Here is a 13126-nt window from a genome sequence, read left to right on the forward strand (position 1 = left end):
ACCGTTTGAAAAGTAATTCGACCAAAAAATAAATTCTTTGGCCAAACAACGGTACCACCTTTTTTTATCGTTTATTTTCTCCCCTCGACATTTGATACGTCTAAAAATTACATTTACAACGCAAGGGATGCATTTCATGTGATTCTAATATTATTATACTTATCATTATATCATTATTATAACTGATTCAATCCCATTTAATTTTTTTTCTAGACAGAATAAACCAAGAAACCGAGAAGAAATAAAATTATTAATTTTATTTAAACTAATAATAATCAGAAACAATAGGCGGTAGATTATCTCACAGCCAGCCAGCTGTGCTCACGACAAGCTTATACACACACACATACACACACATACGCACGCACAAGCCAGCCACACAACAAAAATGGCCGCGTCGCCTCGGGGTCATTCCACAAACACACACATACACACACACAAAATAGTCGTAGCTGCTGCATCATCATTTAAGCGCCCATCATCATCATCACGATTGTGTTTAAGGATATATATATGTATAACACTAACTAAAGAGCAGTTATTATTGTTGAATAATATTCTGCATGAAAAGATTGAAATTCCATGGTAAAGCTTACGCGAGTACAATCAATGTATAATATAATATGTATAGTATAACATAAGTACATACAATAAATAAAACCAAACAAAAATATTTTGTTTTTGAATTAAGATTTGTTACAATAAAATGATAAAAATTTAATAGCTAATTCAAATACTGGAATAAAAAATAATGATTAAATATTTTTCTTGTTACAAAATAGCATGATAGGTAGATATTTGTTTTATTTATTATCGCATTTTAATAGAATCATCCATTCATCCATAAAAAAAATAATGACAATAATTATCTTTGTTTTTAGATTAATGTTTTGTTTACATGCATCATTTTGGTTTGACAAAAACAACGGTGATAAAATGAAGAACAATGAACAGAAAAAGGGGTAAAACTTTAAGTACTTAAAATAAAAAGAACCATCTGAATCCTTTTGTTTTTGTTATTATAATAGGTATATAAGTACAAGAAAAATAATATAAGAACTTGTTTAGTACAAACTGGTGTATAATGAATTTATTGACGAATTTTGATATGATACGAGTACCGTCGCGTTGTAATAATAAATACCCAAACCATATTTTACTAGCGATTTTTAATATAAACCTTGGAAAAAATAGGGAAAAGCGCCGGAATAGTATTATAGTCATATAATGGCATTAAATAATATATTATATTAAAAATGTGCAGAGGCAGGTATACAAAATAATAACAAAAGGCAAGACATTTTTGTCGAAAGGTAAGCAAGCAACTCTACCTCTATATCTATACATTCGCCTTATGTTCATATATGCTTGTATATGTCGTATGTGCAGCAGTATTCGTGTGTATATATATGTGTGTGTATGTGTTGTTATATGCGCGTCTCTTTCTAATGAATACACGTCATAACAATAGGGTCTCCTGCACTAGGTAAAAATGTTCCTTTCATACAATATAATATAATAGTGGAGCCATTGCATTGTCAGATAGCCTTATATATCATTAAGAATAATATAATATAATATTCAAACCGGTAGGTACAATATATTATATAGAGTTCCATTTAGAGAAACGTAGTTTTTATACTTTTCAACCTGGAAATATTTTTAAATTTAATAATATACAATACTTTTATAAAATATTTTTATGTATATAATAATATAATATTATGTTTAAAAAATATTTTATTTTAGTAACATCGATCTCCCTACTCATTCATATTATCGTTTAATATTTGTTTTAATGTTGTGTTATAAAGGTTTTCGTCTCGAAATATATTATAATCAGTATAAAGAATAAAAGGTGTCATATCCCCGCTGTTTTTCATTCTGAAATCGCATCCCAAGGGGAACATTTGACGGCGAAGGAAAGATGTTGATAGAGGAGGAATAAAACGACAATAATAAAACGAAAAAAACGGAAGACCGACGAAATAAGCTCAAGCGAAACATTATTTTTCCCCTTTAGAAAGCAAAAAATGTGTGATAAGACTTAGTGACTTTAGGGGGAGGTGAAAGTAATTAGATCACAAATTTCAAGAAAAACGTGGTGGTTATTTTCCACCCACCCATCCTTGATCTCACGTGGCCAGACCACCACCACCGCCGTCGCCGCCTAGTATTCTCATTTAATCCCATGGGAGACAAGTGACAGGGGTGGCTGCGTACTAAAAATACTTATCAGTAAATAAAGAAAAAAGGCCAACATCATACTACTGCTGTTGCGAATATCATTATAATATAAATATTTTTTTTTGTTATTACTTATAACTATATATTTTTCGTGCACAAAAGCAGTTATAACTTATAAGCATTAAAAATATGAAACTTTAACAAACCAAATTCGCCGAAAAAATTACATTATGTATATCTTTTATTGACGCAAATGATGTAAAGAAATAACTAATGTTATACATCGAGCTTTTTAACCACGTTCAAAAACTACTGAGATATAGTTACAATTTCCATTGTTGCACACCACTATATGCATATAAGTGTACAACATTTTAAATCGGAAAGAGAAGAAAAAATTCGTGATATTAAAGTTTGTCACGATAAAATTATTTTTCAGTATTACACCAAATCCTATATATATGCACAACGAAGACAAAACTTGAAATTATGAAGGCGTCACTCCTGTTACTTCCACCGTCGCCATAAACTGGCGGCAATACTAGTATTAAGACAGCATCCCAACTGCAAAGCGAGTAAAGAGAAAACCTTTTAAGAAGATGGGAAAGTTTGTTTTCCCACTGCGGCGTCTAAAAGTTTCCACCACCTTCCTCCTTTTCTACCAATATCAAGCAGCAACATGTGAAATACTCTCAAAACCACCCCTTGTCCCTGTTAAAAACAGCCACTAAGATGAGTTTAAGTTAAACCTTTAATATTACATCGAAATTATTTTACGCTTTTCTGCTTTTAGGTAGACAGTAGAACTGGAATTGTTGGTATTTCAACGGTGATGTGTCGGAACGTATTAAACGGCTGAATGCTCAACTTCTTAACATAAAACAAAATGTATTTAAATACCAAACAATATTATACGATTGCTATTTTAATTTATTGTTTATCTTTCCGAGAACTTATAACGTCTGAAGTACAAATATATATATTTTTAATTAAAAATATAAATTAATAATATTTTATTTATTTTTATATTATATAATAAAAACAATCTGTTTTGTGTGTTATATTTCTAACTTCCTAAATTAAACTTGTGAGAAATTAAAAGTATAATTTAGAACTATATGTAATCTCTAAAATTATTGTGCATGAATTTAAATAACAATTATTTATGAATTTTTATTTATATTTTATGTAGGTATAAATGATATGATTGAAGTATGTATTTCATAGTTTTTCAACATTTAAAACTGCATTTAGTTTATAGTCCAATATAGTCCAAAATATACTATTTTTTTATAATTCTAATTAATTAACTACGGTTAAAATATTAATTAAAAAATAAGCACTGTTACACCAAACCACATAAACAATATCATAATATTCAATCTTCATATTTCGTAATCGTTAATTAGAAATTAAAAATAATGTTTTGAAGTATAACAATTATACATACTTAAAATAAATTATATTAATTATAATTTTTATATTTCAAAACATAGTCATAATGCATTTTATCGACACCATCTTCTAGTTAATCTGTTTAGCTTATGTATTGTAATATTATTATCTCTTAGTATCTCAATATCATCATAATACATCACAAAAAGAGCATCGCGATGACAGCTGACATAAAAATAACATCAATGTCTAAGATTTAATCGTTGACGATTATCGAAATAAACAGTAATAATAGTATATGATAATATTCTGGTTGTAGGGATTGTCCCCATCCATATAATAACAACAAGGACACACGCAGGACAAACACTCAAGATGATGGCACTTGAACAACGTATGTGTCCAGGCTCAAGTGACATACATGCGTAGGTAAACATGTTACTATACAATAACGTTTCGTAGGGGTTCAAAAACTCCCTAGATACGGGACGAGAACAACGCTACAGTGGCGCCTTAAATGTTATTTGTATTTCTGTTAAGTGATATTTCTAACCGTAGAAAAAAAATAATAATACAAATTAAGTGTTTGTCACTTACCAGGATCGCCGTGGTCGAGACTTTGCTGAGAGCCCGGTTGTTGTGACATCGGCCCAGGAGTGCCTCCCGAACCAGGAGATCGGTCATCATTCCCGTGTCCACCATACGATAATGAAGACGAAGGTGGTCTCTGAAATAAATCAATTAGTTTGTGCGTTAAAGAACATGTCTTTGTAATATTACGTGCGAGTTCATTGAAAAGTATAAATAATCAATAGTTATATCCGAGACAAATTTTAACCGTGTAATGGAGTAATATGTTTTTCAAGGAAGAAAACCACTAACAAATGTATACAAAAACCGCCACCGTTGCAATATAATATTTAGTTTCACGGTTTCCCATGGGATCAAATACGACGATCTTTCCTTCTTCCTATACTTTTACTACTTAATCGTATGATAGTACTACTACTGCTGCAACTGCCGCCCCAAATGTAACCTTTTTCTGCTTCCCTTACTACATTTCGTAATGTTTCCTCATCGTTGTAGGGAATACCATCCTCTAAGGGATAATATTCTCCTACCCTCTCTTACAAACGCACGATGTCCTAGTGACCCTAAAATGTCAATAATTCTTCATATATATATTTTTTTATTATTATTATTTGATTAAATATTAATAATCGTTAGTGTCACTATAATATAAGATTATATAGTAAATTATAAGATAAACCAAATTAGAACTAACTTCCTCTTTCCTCTTCAACCAAAAAAATAATAAAAATATAATGAACATGGTAATTGTATTTAAATTATAATAAATAATATTTTTTACTGTATATATATTGTAACATAATTTATTATCTTATCGCAGTTAAATATTTGTTATAATATGTATGAGTGTTTATTGTTGACTAACGACTGACTACTATACAAATGAAACGTAGGGGAAAAGGTATTATAACACCTAAAGCAATCGTCGTAAAATAAATAATGATTTTTGTTTTTTTTGTTTTATTATTATTTACTGAGTACACAGATAAAACAAAAATCCATCCATATACCTCGCTACTGCTATAATGTAGGGATATCCTTTTTTACTTTTTACATTTTTTATATGTTATTTTTTGATAACTCGGTATGACGACAACATATTTATGTAATTTTTGTTTTTCTATACAGATTATACCAGTATATATAATCAGTACATAATATGTACATATAGCTACGTATTTCAAGAAAAATGATACGAAATCCGGTTTTCTTCGGTTAGTATTTTTAAGTAACATATTATAATGGATTTTGCGTGTAGTCATGATCTGTGTCGTTATATTAGGTGTACCAGATTATACGTAGGCGTGAATGAAAAAAAATAATAACTAGCTTCAACGATTATTATAAACCTAAACAATACTGTTATTTTTATATGAACCAAGTCAATTATTTCATTAATATAGTTATTAAATAAATATAATGAAGATATATATGCAAATAATACGGTTTCTGCAATATTATTTATTAATAACCACCAATTAAATAGATATCAATAATAATAAATATTAATATTTTAGTATCTATTATTCACATATGAGTGTTAAACTTTGGGAGATTTCATCATTATGATTATTACATAGGTATTATCATCTTACTTACACTTATTTTTTGTAATAATCTCAGATCGATTTCGCGTGCTTACTAAAACCAATGCCGCCTCCGAGGCGTATAAGCGTGTCCAATTATACATTCTTTAAAATAAATAATATTATACCTACATATACGCAACATTACAAGTGATTAAATTCTATCGGTATACGCGCATGTATATATAATTATGTATTTATAATATTATTTACTATATACTATGATAGCAACACAAGTGGATAGAAGTGACGACGATTGCGTGTTCTTCTTGGCACTTTACGGTATGACGTGAAGTAAAGACTGTGAATGAGGGAGAGAGGAGGGATGGCGATATACCGTAAAGGCGGAAACAGCAATGTGCACACATGTCGATAGATTTTTAACACGCGGGGTGTTCAGCACACCCACGAACCGTAGTAATTTCTTGTAACGCCGACTGTGTTTCCGTTACATTCCGCCAAATATATACATGTTTTTTTTCAGAAATAACGAGAACCATACATATATTTTTCTTGCTAACTATCTCTCTCGTTCTCTTTCTCTCTCTCTCTCTCTCTCTCTCTCTCTTTCACACACACACACACACCTACACACACACAATCACACACACACATATTATGTCATATACAAGTAGATTACCGGACATTTTAAAGGGTTAGACTAAACGAATTCCCAGGTGTGTATTTACTTCCGGTATAATTTAAGTATTATTATGTAGAAAGAATGAATTTGCTATAACTGCCACTACCGTACCAACGACGAGAATTGTTTTATTTTTTCATTTCATATAGGACGATGGTGGCAGAGGATTGTGAAAAACGAAAGGGTCTATCCCGTACCAACAGCGTAGACTCTGCTTCCGGTCTTTTCATAAACCCTCCCACACATACGCGCTTTAGGCAAATAATATGATATATTAAAAAGAAAAAACCGCGATTATATTATTTTCGATTGACGACAGGAACTGTAAAAACATATTTCATTTTATATATACTACGTATATGCTATTGTCTTTGTGCGAGTTGTCGGTTCACTGAGACCATTGTTAGTTTTTTTCGTATCCATATTTTTTATTTTTTTTATTATTCCATAAACCACTTTTGTCTGAGCTAGACCAACTACCACAGCAATTTTATTATAATTTATAATGTATGAAATTCGTATTTTATAAGGAGACAACCGGTTTAAAAATAAGCAACGGCCCAGATGAATAAACAGCATTTAAATGTTTAATTGAATTTCCTTTACTTTATTATAGTATACTTTCAAAGCTAATATAAATATGCAAATTATGGACGTAGTTTAAAATTATAAATACATTTTATGGTCATATTGTGTTTGCATAAAAATTATACGACTATATATGTATATGTTCTTTGCTATTACTCTCATTTCCATAAATGGAAATAATTAGTATTTACAAAGAGCTCTAAGTAAATTACGTTAAAACATAAATTATTCAAAAATATATTGGCCCACAAATTTGCTGAATTGTCCGGTGTCATTGAAGGTATTATTGTCCCGATTCTTATTACTTCTACTGTTCAAGGCGAAATGAACCTAGCGTTAATTTCAATGCTTTTCAGGAAGCAATAATACAAAAAAATTGCAATAATTCATAATCGAATAGAGCCACAGTCATATAACACCAGATTACCCACTTACGATATGTACTATAAAGAGAAAATTGTCAGTTATTTTTTTAATATTCACCACGTTAAGTGAATTCTAAAAGTCGCTCAGCCTAATCACTCACATTTCTACTACCTTAAAACAACCTAAGTATACTGTCGAGGTTATTCATACTCGAATGCATAGAACAATTATTTATGTTTTATCATTTTTATTTAATTTTAATTGTATAATTAAAATAGGTGTAATTACCTATATAAAATAAGTATACATGTATATATTTTTTAATAATACCATCAACTAACACTAAAGAAATAACAAAAGATGTAGGTGTCTATGCGTTGTATATATAGACACTTCTTATCAAAATTACTGAGATGAAAAAATAATAAGAACGGCGAGTGTTATAGAACACAATCATGTTTTACTCATCTTCTACCCTGTTTTATACTTCGTATCTGTACACTTTGACAACTCAATTCTACGGTACACATACATAGGTCTCACGGGTATTGCAACTGCTACTTATGAAAATTTTATGAGTTCGGTGGTCTGCTGTGTGCCGTTCGCTCCTAACTAGACATATCTTCGTCGTGGTCGCGTAGTTGCAGTATACATTTTTCATGGTCGTTCGGTATTCTGTTTTTTACACTACGGTGTTTGCTCTTGCCAAATTAATGATTGACACTCGAAGCGTTGTGTGTACGTATATAATATATAGTATGTACAAAACCGCTATCGTTTCTTCTTTTCTTTTTTCCGATTTCTTTTGCAGCTAGTGCTTTTTTATATCTTTTTTGCGTGCCAAGTATATGAATTATTTAATATCCGCAGTAGTAAAATTCACTCAGTCCGTGATGCGTAATCGAAACAGAGAGCTAAAGGGGTGCTGCCTAATAGTTTGATAAACACGTCATGTACTCGCTATGTAACTTTATGTTGTTGTTGGTTTTTTTCCTGTTTCCAACCCTGCTGTCTTTCACTATTTATTCTTCGTGCACCGGGATTTGACTAAATAAATTATAATATTGTCTACACATGTGTTCTTTTTTTAATATAGCCGAATAAACAACACAATAATATGTTCTCGGCGGTGACAACGCAGATTTTATATAATATATAATATACTCCAGAAAAACCAAAAAGAAAACATTAAATATATAATTGAATAGCATATTATTGAAAATGGATATGGTATAGTGCAACTTAAATTTAGATATTCTCTATTGTTTGCAAGGGATGAATAATAATTATAATAATAGTAATCACGACTAACCTAAATATTACCGAGTGAAATACAATATCACGCGGGTGTCATAAACAACGGGGAAAAAATAATAATAATAATAAATAAAAATCCTCGATAAACGCTAGTATAATATATATATAAACAGAAGTTATAGTCGGTATGGGCGGAGGGTTGGCCGGCCGACCGGCGCGTGTCCACCGTCACCGCTGTCAGTCGCAGAGCACAGGCAGACACGTCCGTTGCAGACGCGCAGCAGCTACGGCAGAAATAAATAATAATACAAATAATTCTTTGGCTACACGCGCGCGCGTGCCACGTACATGCTTACTTCCTGCCTCCCCGCGAGAGCAATGTTTTCCCACACGCGCGCACTAGCACAAACACACACAAATATATACGTATATCGTGAGTGGAGAGAGAAAAAAGCACGACGTACATATAATAACGCCACTGCAGTGTAATTTCAAAACGGCCAATATATATATATAATATACATACATACATATATGCACAAAACAAAACGCGTCCATTTCGGTGGTCCAAAAAGCTCGCGGGGCGGGATATTTCTCGTTTTTTTCCTGTATATTGTTTTGTTTCGCCATCACGTGTCTGCGTGTGTGCCAACGCACACGACCCCGAAGGCTGACACCAGAATAATGTTGTACCTACACATAATGTAATACCGCCATGGTGACCCCTGTTTTTTCCTTCGTCAATGTCCACGTTCCAATAACACGCATATTATATACAAAGCCATCGTTTGCAGTCAAGACTTTGAGACGGTCCGCGGAGACGAAGGGGATGGTAAACGAAAAATATAATTTAAAACACCTACGACAGATCCTAGACCTGTCGGTAACTCTACGCGCATTGGATTTGGAAATTTCAAAAGAAAAACGAAAACGAAAAAATCACCGTACCTATATTAAAACGGATCGGCGGCGGAGAGAAATATCATCGCGTTAAATGTATTCGTTGCGCCCGTTTTACAGGCGCGCGACGTAACGCGGCAACGGCAAATATATTGTATTATTATTAGCACAGCTGCTGCGGCGATGCAATCTATATTGACACGGAGACACGGACCGACCGACCGACCGAGCGAGCGCGCGCGCGAACAAATAACGCGCGTCGTTCTGGCGGTTGATTAATATTTCGACGGCATAGCCTCCGCCACCGCCGCACAGCCGCTCACGCAAGTGTTGTGTTAAACGCTCGTAAATAATATTAACACAGTCGTGTGGTTGGTGAGTGGTGTGACACGTGAAAAAAATCTGGAATAACGAATCGTTGTTTGTTTACCGGGGTGTACCTACCTATACTGTGTAGTGTTATAAATTTCGGAATTTGTCTATATTCGAGCAACAATAATTATCGTTCTTTGTATTATTCTCTCTTTTCGTTTGTCAACGCATATTATTTATCGTCGATTCATTTGTATTATTATTACTACAGGTACAATCGCATTACACATTTTATGTGTGCACGCAGACGCCATCATCACGTGTCGGTCGCGTACGCGCGGTACATTCGAATCGTTCGAAATCTAAGATCGATTAAAAACCGCATAACCACCTGACCCGCGACGCGTCACGGCCGTGTTATATATACGTTAATTTTTTTTTCTTCTTTTAATCGTTCAATTAGTATATACGCACGCACACACGCACAAAACATATACATCGACCAGTTGAGCGATATAATGGGAAACGCCAAATAAGAGATTGATCTCGACCGTATATACAAACATCTGCAGTGCCAGCAACGCATTCCTGTACATTCTTCATTGTTGTATAGATCACACCGCCGGCATTGCGACCAGCTATCACCAGGACCGATATATATAAATACATCAGCTGTGCATGCTTATATAGCGCGCCGTCGTTTTTCGAATCATCATTGTTTTTAATTGCTGCCGATGCGTTGTGCATTTTTTCAACGACCCGGTCTACTATATACTACCTGCACATACACACACACTGTTCTCTTCTGTAAGTGGTGTCCGCGAACTGTTGAATTTTTTTTCATACATATTTTTTTCACTTGTGGTATGGTACCACATTTTGCAGAAGTGCGACTACCGGCGAAACAACTGAAACAATTCTCGACTACACGTCTTCATTTTATTGATGTGACATTGGATTTTTTTCCTCTCGTCTCGTCGCTACTCTACACACGAATGCGATGTAATATAGGTACTGGCTGGTGGTGGTATATATAGCCGCTCTCCGCTACCTAACACTGCAGTAATTATTATGTTTTCAACAATATATACGAGGTTTAATAAAACAATTAACGACTAAGACGATAGAAGCACCATAATCGTTAGAAACTAGTTTCGAAATTGGTCAAACGCTTGTATATTATGCACTTACTTACGTATTTAACACGTTTTGTTTTTTCAAAAACTAAACAATGGCGTGTTTGATTTTCAAACTACGCCGGTGCTGTGTTATGTTGGTCCAAAAATAACGAAAACAACAACCAACAACAATGATAAATAATAAATAAACTCTAGTATGTGTGTATATGTGTTTGATACGTGAGCATGCTAGGGGAGAGAAAAAGGCGCTACGACCTACGACCGATTTCAATATACCAGCAGCACCAAAAAAATAAATAAAATAAAATAAAAACCGAAAATAAAAAAGAAATAACCGTATGAACGCGGTGCATAATTTAGGGTAAACCCCGCACAACCGACACGCCATCGTCATCGTTTTGAGGGGCAGGACACACCATATATATATATATACTACACCGAGTAATAAAATATTTAAACCTCTGCAGGTACCTACGTATATACATTATACATATTATACAACCAACTTTCGGTGAATTGAATTAAAAACTTTGCATTGTCACGAAAAGTGTTAACTGAAAATATTATTACTATATTTTTAACAATAACAATATATAGAAAGAAAATAGAATGGTTGAACTGTTGTTTTCAAAAAATATATAGAACATATTACACGCCTATATAAGTAGTGGTACAGGGTAATGGGTACGTTATATTATTATGATGAGTATATAATTTCATAGTTATCACGTTACCGCCTGCGCATTGATTATATTCGTTTAACCGAACGTATACAATTTAATGCAGATTACAGTGTGTTCGTGTACTATTTGTATACGACGACTGCCCTGGCTGCTGTTAAAAAGACATTACACGCGCGCGCGTATACTCTTTAAACGTTTTTTTACTGCCGATGTTCCTACATATTATTATGTTGATGGTATTATATCGTGACGACCTCAGTTTATCGCTTTATTACTATCTATTTTGCACCGGGTTATGTACTTAATTAAATAATCGAGAGAAAATTGTATATTTTACATTTGAAACGCACACGATAAAAAATATGAAGCTACATTATGTTTATACTTGTACACTTTATAGCTCATTATCTCTTCCTTAATATACCGGGATTGAATCATAACAAAACTATAATAATATAATACCATAATAAATTATAGTCACAAAATTGTATTTCTAAAATCAATACAAGTGTCTTCTAAGTTGTAATACATACACACATAATATAATATATGTAATGTCATAGTGCTGCAATTAACGTTTTGAAACTTATATTTAACGTCATTATAGATACATTTTACCACAACCCTTGATTAAATATTTTTTCATAATTATTATATTGTGTGTGAGTGCATGAACGCGTGTGTATATGAGTACATATATACATAGTGTTGACATATTTAGCAGCTGTTGAATTTTTAAAAATATATACATCACCGTGGCCAGATAGCGTGTATGTCAGTTTTATACTATATATACGGTGTGCATATATAGTGTGAGTATATAGAGTGTGTGTATATACAAAGTCTCGCCTTCACTTGGTGTTCTTTTTTTGGCATCATCACACCCTTTTCACTAACTATTGGGGGCCTAAAACCGTATGTGTGTGTTATATATATTTTTCACATAATATATTTTCACACGACGACGATTGCATCAGTGTACGTCTCAAGGGCTGCTGTAAACCACATATGTTTCCTACATATTACTTACTGATGTTTCTATTACTAAGATTGAACTCACAAAGTGTATGCATGTTGAAACTTAAGTAGAAAAAACTAATGCCTATAACTTATTATCTGAATTAAAATTAGAATTCCGGCAACATCATGTCATCGAACTAAGAAACCAACGAAACACGACTCGGATCCGAATAATTTATAATTATAATGGGTATAATGGGTATGATATAACTAAAATAGTAAAATTTATAGATATGACGTGATTTTTACGATAAACTAAAAGTTAATTTATAAATTAAAAATGCATATAGGCAATGGCACCGAGTAAAGTACACACTTAAAAGTGATAAATTTGAACCACATACATAATGTATGCCTACAGTGGTATATTTTAAACTCGTGGGTATGTGGATTTTAATAAATGATTAGATAAAATGAATACTTTTAGTATTTATTTCATATGAACTTAAAATTTCAATC

The 13126-nt window shown here is 32.6% G+C and overlaps 1 protein-coding gene across 3 annotated transcripts in view; it reads right to left on the reverse strand.

The window, feature by feature from the left end:
* LOC114127906 (homeobox protein homothorax) overlaps nucleotides 1-13126 on the reverse strand; it is a 100408-nt gene that overhangs the window by 60557 nt on the left and 26725 nt on the right. For all 3 annotated transcript variants that reach the window (XM_050208051.1, XM_050208050.1, XM_050208052.1), the window contains exon 7: nucleotides 4180-4309. In XM_050208051.1, coding sequence (XP_050064008.1) covers nucleotides 4180-4309 — 130 coding nt within the window. The remainder of the gene's footprint in view (nucleotides 1-4179; nucleotides 4310-13126) is intronic.

This window comes from Aphis gossypii, chromosome X (assembly GCF_020184175.1).
Source record: "Aphis gossypii isolate Hap1 chromosome X, ASM2018417v2, whole genome shotgun sequence".
Classification (NCBI taxonomy): Eukaryota; Metazoa; Arthropoda; class Insecta; order Hemiptera; family Aphididae; genus Aphis; species Aphis gossypii.